Below are 18967 nucleotides of genomic sequence, written 5' to 3'. Positions count from 1 at the left end.
TATACAGTGCCCTTCTTTGTCTCTTATTACACTCTTTGTTTTAAAATTTAGTCTGATATAAGTATTGCTACTCCCAGCTTTCTTTTGACGCATTTGCATGATTAATGTTTTTCCATCCCCTCAGTTTCAATCTGCATGTGTCTTTAGGTCTGGAATGAGTCTCTTGGGGCAGTATATAGAGGGGTCTTGTTTTTTTTTTTATCCACTCTGTCACCCTATGTCTTTTGATTGGAGCATTTAGGCCATTTACATTCAAAGCTGATAGATTTGTTTTTATTGCCATTTTGTTACTTGTTTTTTGGTTGTTTTTGTGGTTTTCCTCTCATCTTTTTTTCTCTTGCTCTCTTTCATGGTTTGTTGGCCTTCTTTAGTGATATATTTGGATTCCACTGTCTTCTCTGCATATCTATTACTGGTTTTTGATTTGTGATTACCATTAAGTTTGTATGTAACATCTACTGTATATAGCAGTCTATATTAAGTGGTTATATTAAGATGGGTGCTTAAGTTTGAACTCATTCTTTACTGCCCCCCCCAACGTTTTAGGCATATGGTGTCATATTTTACATCCTTTTATTTGTGAATTCCTTGACTGATTTTTTACAGATACACTTATTTTTAATGCTTCTGTGCATTCAACTTTTTATCCTCTTACTTATGGACTTTCCTTTCCATTCAAAGAGCCCTCTTTAATATTTCTTGTAGGGCTGGTTTAGTGGTTATAACAACTTTAGTTTTTGTTTGTGTTAGAAACTCTGTCTCTCCTTCTCTTCTGAATGGTTGCCTTACTGGATAGAGTATTCTTGGCTGCAGATTTTCCTTTTTAGCAATTGGAAAAAATCATGGCACTCCCTTCTGGCCTGCAAGGTTTCTGCTGAAAAATCTGCTGATAGCCTTATGGGGTTTCCTTCATTATAACTCTGCTTTTTTCTTGCTGTTTTAAAATTTTTTTATCACTACTTTTTTGCCATTTTAATTACCATGTGTCTTGGTATGGATCTCCTTGGTTGATTCTATTGGGGGATCTCTGTGCCTTTTGGATTTGGATATCTGTTTCCTTCCCCTGTTTTCACCTATTATTTAACCCATACATTTTCTGCCCCCTTTCTCTGTCTTCTTCTAGGATCACTATAATGTGAATGTTGTTAACACTTAATGGAGTCATGAAGTTCCCTAAGTCTATTCTTATTTTGCATAATTCTTTTTTCTCTCATTTGCTCAGCTTGATTACTTTCCATTCCTCTGTCTTCCAGGTCATTAATTTGTTCCCCTGCTTACTCTAGCCTGCAATTTATTCCATCAAGTATATTTTTAATTTCTTTTGTTGTGTTCTTCACCTCTAATTTTTTTTTTGAAATCTCTTTGTTAAGGGTCTCACTAATGTCCTCCACTCTTTCTCAAGTCCAGTGAATATGTTTATGATCATTATTTTATATTCTCTATCTGGCATATTACTTACCTCCATTTTGCTTTGTTCTCTTGATGTGGTTTTGTATTGTCCTTTCATTTGCGACATACTCCTTTGTCTCTTTATTTGGCCTTTCTCTCCGTGTCTGTTTCTTTGTGTTTGGAAAGTCAGCTACATCTCCTGCTCTTGAATGTAATGGCTTTATGAAGAAGACAGCCTATAGAGTCCTGTAGTGCAATGTCCCTTGTTCCCTAGGACCTGGCACTTTGGGTCTCCTATGTGAGTTACATGTGCCCTGCTGTTGTGTCCTAGCCACTTTTTCCTTCAGTCTAGCCATTTACAGATTCTCTTTGCTGTTGTGTGCAATGTTGGGTCCCTGGCCAGGTAGGGCGCATTTTTAAAAAGCATGTGCTAGTCTGCTTATGAAATGAGATCCACTGCTGCTGCCACTGCTACTGTGGCTGCCTCAATTGAGGTTCCACAAAATGGTCAAGTTGGGAGATGATGTATTGGTGGGATTTGTGCTGGTCTTCTCCGGGAGGGGGCCTGCAAGGCTGGGACTGAGGCAAGAGTGACTGGAAAGGTGAATCCACAGAAGTGCGGGGATGGGGGTTGGTGTAAGCTAATTAGTTAGCAAGTGCCAAGTGTAGGTGTCATGCTGGTCCCCACAGGTGGCCCTGTGCTTATTATTGGGGGCAGGGGAGGTAAATAGCACCTTCTAGCTTCTTTGTTGCTGGAGAGGTCTTCCCTTGATCATTGCCTCTCTGGTCATGCTCTAAAATGAGTAAATAATTCTCCCTTCTGTATGTCCCTGGTATTTTCCAAACCGCTGCTTCCATGCTGTATCTCTACTGGCTTTTGTTGGATTGTCTCCTTAAGGATGGGGACTCCCCTTCCTAATGGCCTCCAGTCTCTCACAGAGCTGAGTCCCCTGATTTTTAAAATCCCAGGTTTTAAGTCCTGGTAACTGTAAAAACTCATGAGATTTGGTCCCTCTTGCTTTCAAAGCCAATTATGGGGTTTCCTCTTCCCTTGAGGGCTGTCTGGTGTGATAGTCTGTGTTTCGGCCTTCTCTGCACCCTCCCCACTGCTGGCAGCCACGGTCTGGTCTGTTTTACTCCCAAACCTCGTCTTCACCCCTCCTACCTTCTTCAGTGTGGCCTCGTCCCTAATTTTAGTTGTGGAGCTTTTTCTGCCAGACTTCAGGTCATTTTCTGAGTTATTCAAGCTGATGTGAGTGTTATCTAGTTGTCTCTGTGGGAAAAGGCGAGCTTAGGGGTCCTCCCACTCCACCATCTTCCCAGCCTCTAACCAAGTGAATTTAGATTTTTATCCTGTTATTTTTTTTCTGGATTTTTAAAATTTGCAAAGTTCTCTTCCAAAAATAAGAAATTGGTCTGTCCCTATATGTATTGTGTTTGTGTGTGTCCATGCACATGCACATGCACATGTCTGAAATGATTAAACACCTTACTTCTGTGTCATCAAAATTCTTGGCAAAGTACCCAGAGAACGCTTTTGTTTATTACTATACAGAGTTCTAGGCATCTAAAGCTTGAAAGAACCTTTAAGGTTATCACATTGAATCTTAATAAACCACTTCACCACATAATAAACCACATAATAATCAACTCACTCAACAAATATTTTGAGTCATTATGTTTCAAGAACTATTGTTGGTGCTAAGAGGATAAAGATGAACAAACCAGACATGCTTTTCAATGGAGAAGGCTCATTCTAGTGGGTGAAGGGATACAGACCACACACAAAGGTTTGTGCAAGAAGGTCAGGTGAACATTCCAGGAGTACAGCCTGAGGAGGTGCTCTCTGGGCTGAATCTTGGCCAGTTTGCTCTCTCTCAATCACTGCACTGCTTTTGCTGGAGCACCAGCAGTGCATGCTTGGACAAAAATACTTCTGAAGAGTGTATTGCTCTTGAGCCCAAACTCACCATCCAACCTTTCCACTATGGGTCCAAGTACTGCCCTCTGGAGGTCAACAAAATATATATGTGCCAATGTTCACTTAATCCTTTAAATGTTTGTCTTTCTAAGGTCTTTTCCTTTTATAATTAAACATTCTAAATTTGTATATTTTTCCTTCTCCCTGATTTTTATTAGATCGCTGCTCTCTAGTGTATCAATATGGCCCTTAAACTATAGTTCCCAAACCTGTATAAAATACTGCAGATATACTCAACTTTTGGAAAAAGGCAATGGAACTATCATCTCCTTTAACAAGACAAAACATTTGTGCCTATGAAGTCTAAGATCACATGAACATTCTGTTACCACATCGTATTCTCATTTAAATAATGAGTTAATCTCCAGTCTTTTTTCCAAATGAGATACCAAAGAGGTATTAAATATCACTATATTAAATAAATCAAAAGTAAAAAGAGAAAAATAATGCAATAATAGTACTTTAAATGGGCTTAGATATGAGGTTAGGACTATAAAATATGCCCTACACTATCAGATTCAATAAGTCTCATATGCTTGTCAGAGTTGGAACATGGCATTGGTCTTAAGACTGTAATAGCTCACTTTGGATCATATTAAAATTGCAGTCAACTAAAATCCATATATATATATATATATGTATAAATATTTATGTATATTTAATAAATGTCTGTGATGTCAAATACACAAATTCTTTATTTCAGTTATAGTTCATCTTACTGGTTTCTGCTTGATCACTGTTATTCAAAAGCTTATCTGGCCCACCTGGTTTTCTGCCATCTACAGATTTACCAATTATGCTTTTTTTTTTTTCTGATAGTCCTGCAAGTAATTGTTCCAAGCCCAAGGGTGAAACAAAGTTTCTTTTTTATGCATCACTATTTTGAATTGCTTTTGCTCAATATCAGTTATATATAGTTTACTTTTCAAAAGATTCATCAGATGATTTTCTCATCAAATAATCTACTAATATCTTATGGCATCATTTTAATACTACCTTCGAAATATAAAATGTTAGGTTTCCTAGTATTGACATGCTACTAAATCATATGAAAACAGAGGGCAATAGCCTCTGGTTTGTTAAGCAATTTTAGCCATGTTGACTCAAACTGTAGAGACTGACACCAGCAGAATCACTCTACAAACATATTAAATCACTCTATCATGTTCCAATTTAAAGATTTTTGATATAATGAGTGAAAACAAGATAGCCATGGGATACTTTCAGAAAACCTCAATGGCTTGCTATCATACACACTAAAAAACAACTGAGCAAGAATTGAACTAATTTCACTGATGGTGTAAAGCTCTAAAGGAGCTTAGAATCTTCTAGGAAGAAAAGCACAGCAGTAGGAATAAACTGTGGTTTGGTGATATGTACAGAATACAGTAAGAGGTCAAAGAGGAAGAAGGTGGGGGAAGTGCTCAGAAAGGATTTTGTAGATGAGATGTTTGATTTGAATCAGGTGTTTGTTAACAGGTACAGTAAAGAGTATTGCAGAAAGAGGTAAAACATTAGGCACAGGAAAGGAAGAAGGAGTCAAGAGGTTTCACACTAGAGAAATTTTGAAGTGGCTGAAATAGACTTTTAAGGAACTAATGTGGAGAGGGATGAAGCTGGGGAGGTTAGCAGGGGTTGGGTCATGAAGGTCATTGTGTACCATGTTGACGGTTTAGGACTTGAGTTTTTCAGAGGATTGCCCATGTTTCTATAGTTTTATAGCAAGATTCTGAAAATTTTATTTTTTATATTCCTATTAAGAGCCAAGGTTGAAATATTCTAAATTAAAGGCATCTCCCTCAGATAAGAATCCACTAAGTTATGTTCCTCAGTTTCCCCATATACAATCCAGCCTTGCCAGTGTCTCTCTAAATGCAGAATAGTTGAGTTGTCCTACTGATACCAACCTATCATTTCTAACCTTTCATTTCCACTGTTGTATAACAACCATCAAAATAAGTAACTTAAAATCAAGTTTGGTAAAAAAAAAATGTATGGGTTAATTTTAATAAAAACTTAGAGTAAGGAGTATTATAGGTTATGATTTGAGAGTTCACTTTACCAATATTCAGAAAGTTTCTACTGACATTTTCAATATTTCAAAATACATCCTAATTCACAATGAGGGTTTATCATTTGTAAGATTTTTAAGAATGTTTACATTTAGGCAGTGGTATGAGATTTTCCTAAAATAATAATTAGAACATGCAAAATTACCTTTGAATATTTAAAAGGGAATCACAGATCACAGTCACTCCATAATTTTTAATGTACTGTCAACAGACTTTTAAGGAGAAAAAACACATGCCACTGTCTTCAGAAATACTGCAATTGTAATTTATACTCAAGTTTGTATATGAATATCTATTCAACCTACACGTTTAAGCTCTACCTTTCAAAACTCTAAATTTCTATTATTTAAATTTTTGTTATAATCCATTATCAGTGGAATCCTTATATACAGTATATGTATGCAAATAGAGTCTATATCCACCTTATATATGTACTTTGAATGGGATACACACACACACACACACACACACACACACACACCCTCAGAGGAAAATAGCAAAAATAGCCACCAGTAAAAATGAAGAAGACAAAAAAAAAGCCACCAGCTTTGGAAGTGTTATGAAAAATTCTTCAATTGTGGCAAAAGAATCATGAAATGCACACACAATTAAAATATTTAGAAAAAGGCTTGGTGTGTTTAGGTTCAGCATGCATTGTTTATGCTGCAAGTTTATGAAAATTGTGGTTTTAAAGCGTGTGTGCATTTTATTTTATAGAATAGATACTTCTTTTTTTTTTTTTCTTTTACTAGAACAAGGTGGTGTTTGTTTTCCTTTGGGAACTCACTTTTTATGCATAAAATGACATTTCAAATAGTAAAATATGAATTAAAAATTTAATTTTCCAGTAATAGCCTTCACATAGTTAATAGGGGTTTCTAAACAGATCAGAGTCTTGAAATAAAGACAAGTGATCCACCAAAATTTCTACAGAGACAAACAGTCAAATCTCACATGTATCTGGAACCATTGTTACATTCTAATCCCAAATTGCTTATTTTTCAAAGACAGTTATCTCCAAATCTGAAGAGGACGGGCCTCTTTCAAAATGGAAGGGGAAAGCAAACAGTTAAATAAAATAAACATAAGTGTCCTTTTCACTGAAGGAGGTTTCACACAAAAGCAACACAAGGCAACTGTTGACGGTATCTCTTAAACAGCTGAATGGCATCTGCAAAGCCTGAAGATTTGAAAATATATATTTACACCAAATATATTTATAAAAAATCTGTTTTGAGGTTTGTGAAAAATAAGCTCAATCTCCCTTTTCCCCCAAAGTATGCATGGTATATATGCTAACTTACTGAATTCATCCTTCATGCAATCCCAGTTTATTAAAGAGGTTAAAAATTTATAAAACTCTGATGGGATATGGTTTTAATGCTTCATCACACTACCCATCATTTGCTTTTCAATCTAGATCAGAATGATCTTTCCTACTTCCCTGCAATCACCTACCTGCACAGCTAATATTTTCTGAATACTCTCTTGAGAGTCTGTCTGGAACTTGGCCAGCCTCATCTGGCCGCAGAGGACCACCAGTTTGAAGTGATTCTGCCACACCTTGTGTATCCTTCTTTGCAGCTGACAGAGCTAAAGGGAAGAGGGAGGGGGCAAAAACACAAGTCAGAGTAGGAGAGGAAATTAATGGCAGTGTTCAAGAAGAATGATGGAGGGAAATATAGAAAGCAGTCAATAGCCCATTCTGCACTGTACGGACCTGACAGGAATTTCACAGTCTCCTGATTTTTCAGCCCACTCATGTGCATTCATCAGAAACCAGTCACATCTGGCCGCCAGGATGGGGGGTTAATTTTCTCTAAATGCCTCAGCAGTTTTGTTCTAGCTGAGGCAAACTCTGTGACTGCAAAGCTGATGAGTAAAATATTTCTACTTCACCCAGTTTAACTCAAAACCGATAGCCTCGGGACATATTGAACCTTTCTTTAAAAAAATAATCTTTTGAAGCTTTTTTGAATGGCACATCAGGTCGGGCCAAAGTTTAAAAATGCAACTTTAGGACTTTGATGGACACCATTGCTTCTTTTTTTCTCCTCATAAAGCTCACCATTGCTTGGCAATGTGTGCTGTAGAGCATGACAAAACTAAAGAGAATTAACTTAGCCATCAACTGCTGAGGGAGAACAATAACAGGGAAGAAATTTCCAGCTAGAACTCCCTATTAATCTGCCTCCCTCTGACTATGTGGCATGGAAACATCTCACTGCACTAAAGTACAGTGGACACAGTGGTTAGAGGTGACACGTTTAATACAACACAGAATTTACACAGGAAAAGATTTCTCCTATGAGGCATCCTATACTTTTTGGAAGTTTAATATAAAACCAAACAACAACTAACACAGTAGAAGTTTTACCAAGACAATGAACATTTGTCCCTCAACAGTTAACATAACCACACTACATAGAATTGCTACAATAAGGTTATTTTCAAAGAAATAAAGTTCATAAAAATAAATGATAAAAACCATATTAAAAACACTTTAATATATTGTCATTGAAACCTCTTTTTTTTTGGTTATGTGGATAATTGTTTATGTTGATTTCTTTTTAGTGTATTTTTCAGGGTGAAAAAATAAACACCACAAATTTCGTATCAAACATTTCTTCACGACAGAATAAAAACATGTCACAAATTATGGTTATTTTATGTTTCATTTATTGATCTGCATACTGGTTACATGTTAGGGATGCTTGCAAAATTTCATCAGACTGTGCATGGAGGGCTTGTGAACTCTTCTGGAGGCATATTTCAATTAAACAGTTTACTTGAAAACAATTTTTAACATAATCACCTGGTGTTGCATGTGAATTGGCTATAATCATTACCTTCATTATGCATTGTATTAAGCAACACACAGGTATTTATGCAGGTCCACAGAATAAAAAACCACTATTCTTTGTTAACTGATCAACTTGTGAAGAAAACATAACCTTGAAAACTATAGAATTTTCAGCTTGTTAAGTGCCGAAATACATTACTCCTGGAATTACATTAAGGGCATTTCACATAATTTATGCTATTGAATTAAAGATTAACATCACTTTTTGAAGAGAAAGTCTGTCAATATTAAATGGTTTTCTGTAATATTTAATAATTTTAATATAATATTAAAATAATTTTTCTGCCAACTCTGACAGCCATTGGGACGGCGTATGCTATATCTTAATGTACTCACTAAGACATTAAAGACACTTTAGTCTGTGGATTACCATTACTATGGTATCTGCAAATATGACAAAAGGCAAATAAGAGGAAGATAGATTTTAGAGGAATTCTTCAAACCGAAGGTAATATTTTTTACAAGTGGGAGCTCTCAACATGTGAAAGATTTTACAAGTGGGAACTCATTAACCAAAGTGAACGGAATGGTAATGTTTCCCATATCCACATCGTAAATGAAGAGAACAGCTGTATACATTAAATCTATTTTATTCAGTTTTCTGAATTTTGGCTTGAGGTAGCCACAAAGGTCTTAAATTAGTCCATATACAAATGCTAAACTACTTAATCTGAGAAGTTTCTTAAGTATCAACTAAGAAAGAGTAATATCTCAAGAGTGTTTTTTGTTTGTTTGTTTTTAATTTATAGCTAATAGGCCTCTGAAAAAAGAACTGGGACAGAATAAAAACTGAAGGAATTCTTACAAAGAGAGAATCAGCATCCAGTAATCGTCACATATCCACACTATATCCACACTAAAGAAAATGAGATGATCAACAATAATATATATGGAGAAATATTTAAGATGCTGGAAATGACACTTGATTTAATATAAGACTTGACTATGCTGACAACTATTTTAAGAAAATGGTTATGATGAAAGCCCACTTGTAAGATGTCAGTAGACAGTTATCACTCAATAAATACTGAAATTAACTCAATAAAACGAACTGGTAAAATTTTAGTGGTGAAGCAAAGAAGAAAGACTTTCACGAACTTACTAGTTAATAAGAGAAGAGAAAAATAAACAAAGTAAACATAAGAGACACAAAAATAGGTAAAAGGAAAATTAAAGAGAGAGAAGTAAGTTGTGAGTGGAAAAGTACTTTGGATAGACACAACTGAGGTTGGAAACCCAAAGGAACTGGAATGGTTTCTGACATCTCCACCTTCAATTAACCTTGTTTCTGTAATGAAAGTCTTCAATGATTATATCCTTGAAATGTAATCATTTATTCCTGATATGATTATATTCCTTCCTTCTCCTTCATATTTTAGGGAAGATGAAGTGGAATGAGAGAGGAAGTGGTAGAGAAACAAACAAACAAACAAACAAACAAACAAACAAAATGGTAAGGGACACAGACACACTGGAAGGGGTTATAGCAACGGCACAGTAAAGACTTGCCATGCACTTAGAAGAATGGAATTTAGAACCATTGACAGAGTAACTAGGTTGCTGCTTAGCCCCAAGTGCATACTACAAAAATTTTGGAAAAGAATGTATATATTCTCATAGCAAACTCAGAAGGAGCACACTGGAACAGGAAAAGAGTCATTTTGAAAAAAAAGATACTCAACTTCAGTGCCCTCAGTTTTGTATACAAAGAGAAAGGATATTCAATGGCATCAGGAAAGCTGAGTCAGGGAACAGTTGGTGTGTACTCTGAGACATTTAAAATGGCAAAAAAGGGGGCGCCTGGATGGCTCAGTCAGTTTCGAGTCCAACTCTTGATTTCAGCTCAGGTCATGATCTCATGGTTTGTGGGATTGAGCCCCACATTGGGCTCTGCACTGACAGCATGGAGCCTGCTTGTAATCCTCTCTCTCTGCCCCTCCCATGCTGGCGCACAGGTGCTTTCTCTCTCTCTCTCTCTCTCTCTCTCTCTCTCTCTCTCTCTCTCTCAAAATAAAAAATAAACTTGAAAAAAAAAGTTTAAATGGCAAAAAGGAATGTAGTTTTCTTTCTTTTTTTATCCCCAGCTTATTTATTTTAAATATAATTTATTGTCAAATGGGTTTCTATTCTGCAAATGGCTAGATTTCATTCTTTCTCATTACCAAGTACTATTGCATTGTATATATAAACCACATCTTCTTTACCCATTCATCACTTGATGGACATTTAGGTGCTTTCCATAGTTTGGCTATTGTTGAAAGTGCTGCTATAAACCTTGGGATATAAGTGCCCCTATGCATCAGCACTCCTGTGCTGTATCCTTTGGGTAGATTCCTAGCAGTGCTATTGCTGGGCCATAGGGTAGTTCTATTTTTAATTTTTTGAGGAACCTTCTCACTGTTTTCCAGAGAGGCTGCACCAGTTTGCATTCCCACCAGCAGTGCAAGAGGGTTCCCGTTTCTCCACATCCTCACCAGCATCTATAGTCTCCTGATTTGTTCATTTTAGCCACTCTGACTGGCATGAGGTGATATCTCACTGTAGTTTTGACTTGTATTTCCCTGATGAGGAGTGACGTTGAGCATCATTTCATGTGTCTGTTGGCCACCTGGATGTCTTCTTTGGAAGAGTGTCTATTCATGTCTTCTGCCCATTTCTTCACTGGATTATTTGTTTTTCGGGTGTGCAGTTTGATGAGTTCTTTACAGATTTTAGATACTAGCCTGTTATCCAATATGTCCTTTGCAAATATCTTCTCTCATTCTGTCAGTTGCCTTTTAGTTTTGTTGATTGTTTCCTTTGCAGTGCAGAAGCTTTTTATCGTGATAAGGTTCCAATAGTTCATTTTTAGGAATGTATTTTTCTAACAATGGTTTATGGACAGTTTGAATTTGTAGTAGATTTGGTAAGTTGGGCTCCAGTATTTGCTTTGTGAGTTCTTTGCTGAAGGAAGCCCAAAGACAGAATTCATTGATATTTCTTTTGAGATAATGATGACTATGTAGCTATTCAGAATGAAAAAAAAATCAATGTCCACATTGACGTGGTATTTCAGATACAAAGAGCTGGTGTCAATGTCAGCATTGCATACAATGTCCATTTGTATATAATATGCATTTATACATTTGGTAAAAATTCCTTCTGATTAAATTTTATTAGTCTTCTATGATATTTATTAAATTTAAAGCTTGATTTTCTCTGATAGTAAAGTAGAGTAAATTAAAGTTGTCACTTGCAAGAATGAAAGATTCTCCATTTTCCTATGTTATACAAAATTATATGGATTCTGCTTTTAACCCAAGTTATTTGATGACTTATATAAATTCATGAAAACTAGCAACTCCTATATATCACATAAATCTGGCCTTAATACTAAATATAATATATATATATGTAACAACACATAAACCCTCTAATTACATAGATTTAGATTTATATTATTTTATTGCTGTTATACATGTGAAAATTATAATATTTTAAGAATAATATAAACTATTTGATATTCCAGTCAAAGGTTTCAAAAACATTAGGCCCAGCCATAAACAAATCAGCACCAAAATACTGCCTTACACAATTCTCATATTCTCAGCATTGAAATTAGAAATTTCAAAGCATCACTTTTTTGGTTATTTTCCATGGCCAGGTTGGAGTATGCAGTTGTCTGGCTTACGTTATGGAGGAAACAAAAATAAAGTCCTCTTATCCTAACCCAAAGGGGACAATTGGGACACGTTGTGAAGAATGGGGCCATATAGAGGTGAATAATATTTGATATTTACTGTCAGAGAAAAACAGTGTTTGTAGGTGTGATTTTAAAAATAGGCCTTCAAATTATGAAAGCAGAATACACTCGTCTTTCTCCCTTTGAGTGTAGGCTGGATATAGGGCCTCTCTTCTAAAGAACAGAATATGGCAGAAGATAGGATGCACACACACACACACACACACACACACACACACACACACCAAGGTTTCTGTCTTAGATTTTCTCTCTCTCTCTAATTCTCGCAGATCTTTTGATCTGGGCTAGCCAACTCTCATGTTGTATAAGCAGCTCTATGAAAGACCCACATGGGGAGGAACTGAAGCTTCTTTTTGCCAACAGCCCCTTGTGAGTGATCTTGAAAGCAGATTCTCCAATCTATTCAGACGACTCCCATCCTGACCAACAACTTGACTGAGACCTTGTAGGAGGCCATGAGCCAAAATCACCCATCTAAGCTGCTCCGGGTTCTGGTCTCTTGGAAACTTTGTGAGAAAATAAATGTTTATTGGCTTAAGCTGCTAAATTTGGGGACAACTTATTGCAGCAATAGTTAATGATAGATTTTTAACTCTCTCTCTTCTCTCTTTGCCTAAGAAGAAAATAATTTACTATCTATATTTTCTGAATGGAAAGGAAAAGTGATCGCCTAATTTACTGTTTGGCTTAAGACTGAAACTGAAAATGATTTATTAGTAATAAGAGGGTGACTAATAAATACTTATTGATTGATAGAATGTAGTTTGTGCCATCTATGGAGCTCATTAATTGAAGACAGCATAAAGGAACTATAATTTAATAGTTCCAGAAATTTAAAAATGGTTCATTATCAGCAAATATTTTCGTGTAATACATCAACACATCAAAGAAAAGATAATCATCCCCAAAAGAAGTTGATATGAATAAACACAGAACAAAACCAATCAACAATGAAAAAAATTATCTTAGCAAAGTAGGGTGCTTAACCGACTGAGCCACCCAGGCACCCCACATTTAAATCAGTGGAGAAAAAGTGGCATAATTGGTTTTCTCTAAACAAGTATGTAAAATAAAATTAGATCCTTAACTTACAATAAACACTAACATAAAAGCAAGGTAGACTAAAATGAGAAAAAATTAAACTTCAACTGATCTTTAGAAGGGGAAGCAGTTTTAAACAAAATACTGATATAATAAATTCTAATGGAAAGAACTGAAACATTAAATCATACCAAATTTTTTTAAATTTAAATTTAAACAGAGTAACAAAATGAACCAGTGGTTTAGAGAAGATATTAACAACATTCACAGCTAGCAAGGATTGATTTTTTTAAAGTAGAAAGAGCCCCTATAAATTGATAAGGAAAAACACACATAATATACCAGAAAAATGGCCAAATACTACAAATAGGCAATTCATAGAAAAGGAAAGCTATTTTGTCTGTAAACATTTGAAAACATGTTCAACGTCAATGGTAGAGCACAAATAAATACCATTTACACTCATCTGATTGGCAATTATTACACAAAACTGTCCATATCAATTCTTGGTACAATGTGGAAAAAACTAAGCTCTCATACACTGTCCAAATTTGTGTATAATTTGACACAATGACTTTGGAGAGCAATTTGACGTTATGTATTAAACTTGGAGATGTAGCTCACCTTTGATCCAGTAATTATACTCCAATTCTAGACCAGCAATTCTCAAGATCAGCAGGATCAATATCACAACAGAACTTGTTAGAAATATAGTTATTCAGACCTACTGACTCAGAAACTCTGGAGCCCAACAACTGGTATTTCAACAAGACTTCCAGGTATCTAATGCATGTGAAAGTCAGAGGTACTGCTCTTGAAAGAGTCATAACATGTTCCCAAGGAAACATATAAAATAATGTTCATTTACAGCATTGCTTGCAATAGTGAAAATGTGGAAACAATCTAATTGTCTACACTTGAGTAATAACAAACAAACATTGTAATATGTTCATATCCTAAAGCCTAGAATTTAAAATAAATACAGTAATATCACAAGTAATGTGTACAGTATAACATTTAAAAGTAAAAAATGAAAACTAGGGTTGCCTGGGTGGCTCAGTTGGTTAAGCATGCAACTCTTGGTTTAGGCTTAGGTCATGATCTCACAGTTTCAGCAGTTCAAGCCTCCTTCAGGCTCCATGCTGACCATGCGGAACTTGTTTGAGATTCTGTCTCCCTCTCTCTCTGCCCCTCCCCCACTCTTTCTGTCTCTGTCTCTCAAATTTTTTTTTAATGTTTATTTATTTTTGAGAGAAAGAGCGTGAGGTGGGGGGTGGGGGGTGTGGTGCGGACAAAAGAAGAGGGAGACAGAGAATCCAAAGCAGGCTCCAGGCTCTGAGCTTCAGCACAGAGCCCAATGCAGGCCTCGAACCCACAAACCATGAGATCACAATCTGACCCGAAGTTGGACACTTAACTGGCTGAGCCACCAAGGTGCCCCTCAAAATAAAACTTAAAAAATGAAAACTGATCATTTACATTTTAAATTAATTACAATTAATAAAATTAAATAGTTAAAATTACAATTAATAAAAATATGGATGGAATTGATAAGCACCTAGTATTTAGGCAGGCAGAGGGTTTTAAGTGTATTTATACTGGTGTAAACATCCAAAGCAAATATGGCAAATGTCAGAATTTACAGAGCTGTGAGAGGTACATGGAAATTTATCATAAAACTTACATGTAACTCTGTAACTTACCATATGTTTAGTTGTTTCATTAAAAAAAAAACTGTAGGTTAAGCTTACATGTCTTCAAAAAGACATCCTGTATATTTTGTCCTTCAGGATTATTCCCTGTTAGAGAATTTACTATAATCTATTTTAAAAAATCCTATTATATTTGACCATCTGCTAAAATATAAAAAAGGCTTTTTTGTACAAAATTTTTATTATGTATCCACAAAGCATGATCTTACCTATAATGAAAGAGCTATCCAAAATATTAAAAGACTTTAAATCAATAAGGAATTAATTACTACTTCTAGTTCCTTCTTAAATTGCCTAAAAATGTTGGCATTTCCTCACATCTTGCTTACATAATTAAAACAGCTGTTGAACAGTAACATTGTAACTTATTTCATACTAAATGGAAGATATACACATGTGGCCTAGGTACATGACAATTTGAATTTGCTAGAATCAGGGGAGGATTGGTGGCATATCCATTGGAAAAAAACATAAAAATTTGTAAAATAATGAATAGAACTTTGGAGAAAGTTGTTTATAAACCTTCAACTTAGTCCTTAGATTAAAACTAATCCTTTTTTTGTTACTTAACTTTTCTAACATTCTCAAATCATAACATCAGGTCTCAAATAAGAATAATTGCAGTTAACATTTTTTATTAGTCATATTGATTTCATAAAGATGCTTTGCTAAGTCAAAGTTTTAAAGTTTTACTGATTTGTTTGTTTGTTTGTTTGTTTAGAGAGAAAGCACAAGTGGGGGAGGAAAAGAGAGAGAGGGAAAGAGAAAGAATCTCAAGCAGGCTCCACACTGTCAGCGCAGAGCCTGATGTGGGGCTCGAACTCATGAACCATGAGATCATGACCTGAGCCAAAATCAAGAGTCAGACACTTAACTGACTTGACTGAGCCACCCACATGCTCCTGCTAAGACAAAATTTGAAACACCACAATAGAGACCAGATATTAAAAATACATTAATCAAAATAAACAAAATTTTTTGTAAGCTTATACACACATTGCATGTTCTGTGTCGAAACAGTAGTAGACTAGTGTGTTTTTTCTTGAAAAAATTCCTTATATTGTCTCTGTGTTTTACATAACATAAATATCATTACAAACATGCTTTAGATAAAATTAAATCATTTTTAGAGACATATGGTGCCCAAAATTAACTCCCCAAAGCACATAATTTAACTGGCTTTTGCAATTTAAGAACCCTGGAAAAAAAGAAAGGGAACATTTCAAGGAAATGAGAAGTGTCCTTATAATGAATTTCTGCTTATAAGAATCAGACATAACAACAGTCTTTTTAATTAAAATACAAATACCATATGTATAGTTATCTGAAAATGAACTATAAATTGTTTTGCAGGAAAACAAAGACCAGTCAATACTGAAAACACAAAGTCCCTTAAAATTCAAAGGTAATACTGGCAGGACTGATAGTTCAAGAACAGCACTCAAGGTTCTTTGTCTAGGAATAATGATTTTCCATCACTGGAAAATGAAAACAATTGCTGAAGATTTTACTGTATGAGACAGATTTTAAAATAATACTTCATCTATACCTTTTTTGAGGAAAATATCTTTATAAAAACTGAATGATAGTTCAAAAGAACACAGAATTCCCCTGCATACAGGAAGATTCCATTGGATACAACATTCAAACAGGAAATTCATAGAATCACTGAAATAAACAACCCTCATCAAATTAACATGTAGGACAAATGTGAAAGATGTGCAACATTGCAAATTCTTGAAGTGAAAGCCATTTCCCAGTACACCGGAGTGGGAATTGGGAGTGGGTATATATGGTGGTGATGACACACGACAATTGTTAGATGTTACAGGATTTCTGAAGGAAGGACCAGAGTATGCATGGATTTACTCATCACAGGTGTCTGAAAACTTAAAAGTTCATCTGATGTGACCACTAGTGAGTTGGGAATTTCATAGGCGAGAAGCCTGCAGAGCAGAAATAGTATGGAGGACTTTTCCATGGGAGAAAATGAAAGCATTTCAGACAATCTACTTCTATTTTCTAGCTATAAACATAGTCAAGCAAATAGTCCCACTGTAGAAGCAGCTCTAAGAAAAAATTACACATATTTGACAAAGGAGAGAAAAAAGCATGCTGTATTCTGCAGATTTGCATTTGTACCTTCGGTAATCCAATTAAAATGATAAGCTTTGACAAAATATGATGAAGGCCACTTGGAAAAAATAACAGCATTTTCCTATAGGAATAGATTTTAAATGATAGATAATAGAAACATACATATAGTCATTCATTTGCACTAGAATCTTAAAATAATGATTATAATTTCTGATCTGCTTGTTATAAGGTTTTATATAGTGGAAGCATACTTCCTTTTTCTCTTTCTGACAGATAAATAAAACTGATAAGTGAAGATATGTGCATGCAATTTTAATTCAACAGAGTGATGTAAAGTGGGCGCAGCTCACAAGGCAAATAGCATAAGCCTTATCAGTTCTGTTTATCGTAATAACCCAAACAATGGCAATTACAAACTACTCCACAGATTTTTGGCACGGCAGGAATGACAGATATACAAAATCCAGTTAATTCTGATCTTTTTATAGTACTCAGTTACCAAGCTACACATGTACAATATACAAACCTCAAAAGTAATGAGGTATTTATTATCAAATCTGTTCCACAGACTGGTGTTAAAGATCAAATAACTCATTTCTGGAAACCCCTGGTGTCAATTGCTTAGGTATACTTAAAAAATAAAATAAGACTCTCATGCATTTCAAACCTAGATCTGGCCTTTAAAAAATTAATAAAGAACCACTCTTTTATTCTAATTATATAAAGAACAATACATTTCAAAATTCTCTGTTTGGACTTCTGCTAATATATAAAAACCCTAATGGCATGACAGAAAGCAAACTGAACTATAGCAAACACTACTAATTCTTGCAGTTAATAATGAAAGATCAAATCTGTCCCTTTATATGAATATACACATGCATTTCTATTATATATGTTATGATTTTACCACATACGATGACATACAGATAGCTAATTTAATATTTTATATATTTAATAGTAATAAGGTATAAAACTCACAGACTTCTTAGTTTCTCATGTGTCTGGTTCTGAAATAAATTACTATATTCTGATTAATATTTGATTTTAAAATGGTAAAGATAATTATTTTCTAATTTAAATGATAAATTTCACAGGCAAATTCTACGAAGGGCTCAAAACTCACTAAATATTCTTAATTCTAAAATTATAATTCCTTGTGATTTAAAACAAGAGGCTAGGTCAAGAATAAAACAACTTTTAAAATTCTGTAATAGAGGTTATTTTCATAAGAAAAAAAATAACATTGCTCAAATGAAAAACTAGCTGTTTTTAAGAAGTTGCAAATGATATTATTAGATAAAGACTAAAAACAAAGGTTATGTTGTCACTGCACTTAAGAGCCGAACATAATCTTAAAGTATCCACTTCCTTGCCTGCCTGTCCATCATTTTCCCGAGTAATTAAATCCCTTCATTTTAAGATGTGATTAAATGAAAGCCATAAACTGGCTTTTTTGTGTTCATTTATGAGTGGTGGTTGAATAATTTTCTTTCAAGATTATCCACAGTATATCTTTACAATCTTATAGGAGACCCACTTGTTCTGATGCAAGTGAATTAAAATAATACTTTAAAAATCACATTTAACTAAATTAATTCACAATAAAAACATTATATCAAAAATGATTAATTATAGAGCTCCCTGGTTTATTCACCGGGAGAAATATAGTATTCTTCTACTTTAAAGACATCAAGTCTATTATAAATATCCTCAGTATCTTAATTTCTTTTACACACAAGTAAACATAAAAGTTTCTGAAATTATTTGTTTTAAACTACTTGCAAAAATTAACTGAAAGTGTAAAGAAAATATGAAACACAATCATGCAATGAGGCAGAACCTGGGAGCAGAAATAAACTAGTCCACAGCTATAAGAAATCAGGGGTCGGGGTTCAAGTAAGTATGAGCTCTTTAAAAAATTACATCTAGAGTGCAGAAGTCTTATGACCTTAGTCTTGTCTTAGTTTCTTGTTACTGATCTAGTATTATTTTGGGGCTAGAAGGATTTTAACAAAAAGAAGAAAATCAGCAAAATAGTAGATTGTCATAGATGCCAAAATTTTACTA

General features: G+C 34.7%; 1 protein-coding gene across 5 annotated transcripts in view; it reads right to left on the bottom strand.

Moving 5' to 3' along the window:
• The window catches only part of CCDC178 (coiled-coil domain containing 178), a 440607-nt gene that overhangs the window by 37041 nt on the left and 384599 nt on the right, over window positions 1-18967 (bottom strand). For 4 of the 5 annotated variants that reach the window (XM_058692401.1, XM_058692402.1, XM_058692403.1 and 1 more), the window contains 2 exons: window positions 6901-7035; window positions 6265-6622 (listed from right to left, as the gene is read on the bottom strand). In XM_058692401.1, the coding sequence (XP_058548384.1) occupies window positions 6512-6622; window positions 6901-7035 (246 nt within the window). In that variant the 3' untranslated portion in view covers window positions 6265-6511. Of the gene's footprint in view, window positions 1-6264; window positions 6623-6900; window positions 7036-18967 lie in introns of those variants that run through there. The other variant, XM_058692404.1, reaches the window with a different exon arrangement.

Source organism: Neofelis nebulosa, chromosome 11, assembly GCF_028018385.1.
Source record: "Neofelis nebulosa isolate mNeoNeb1 chromosome 11, mNeoNeb1.pri, whole genome shotgun sequence".
Lineage (NCBI taxonomy): Eukaryota > Metazoa > Chordata > Mammalia > Carnivora > Felidae > Neofelis > Neofelis nebulosa.
The sequence above is the reverse complement of the archived record's forward strand: the minus strand, read 5'-3'. Positions and strand labels throughout refer to the sequence as shown.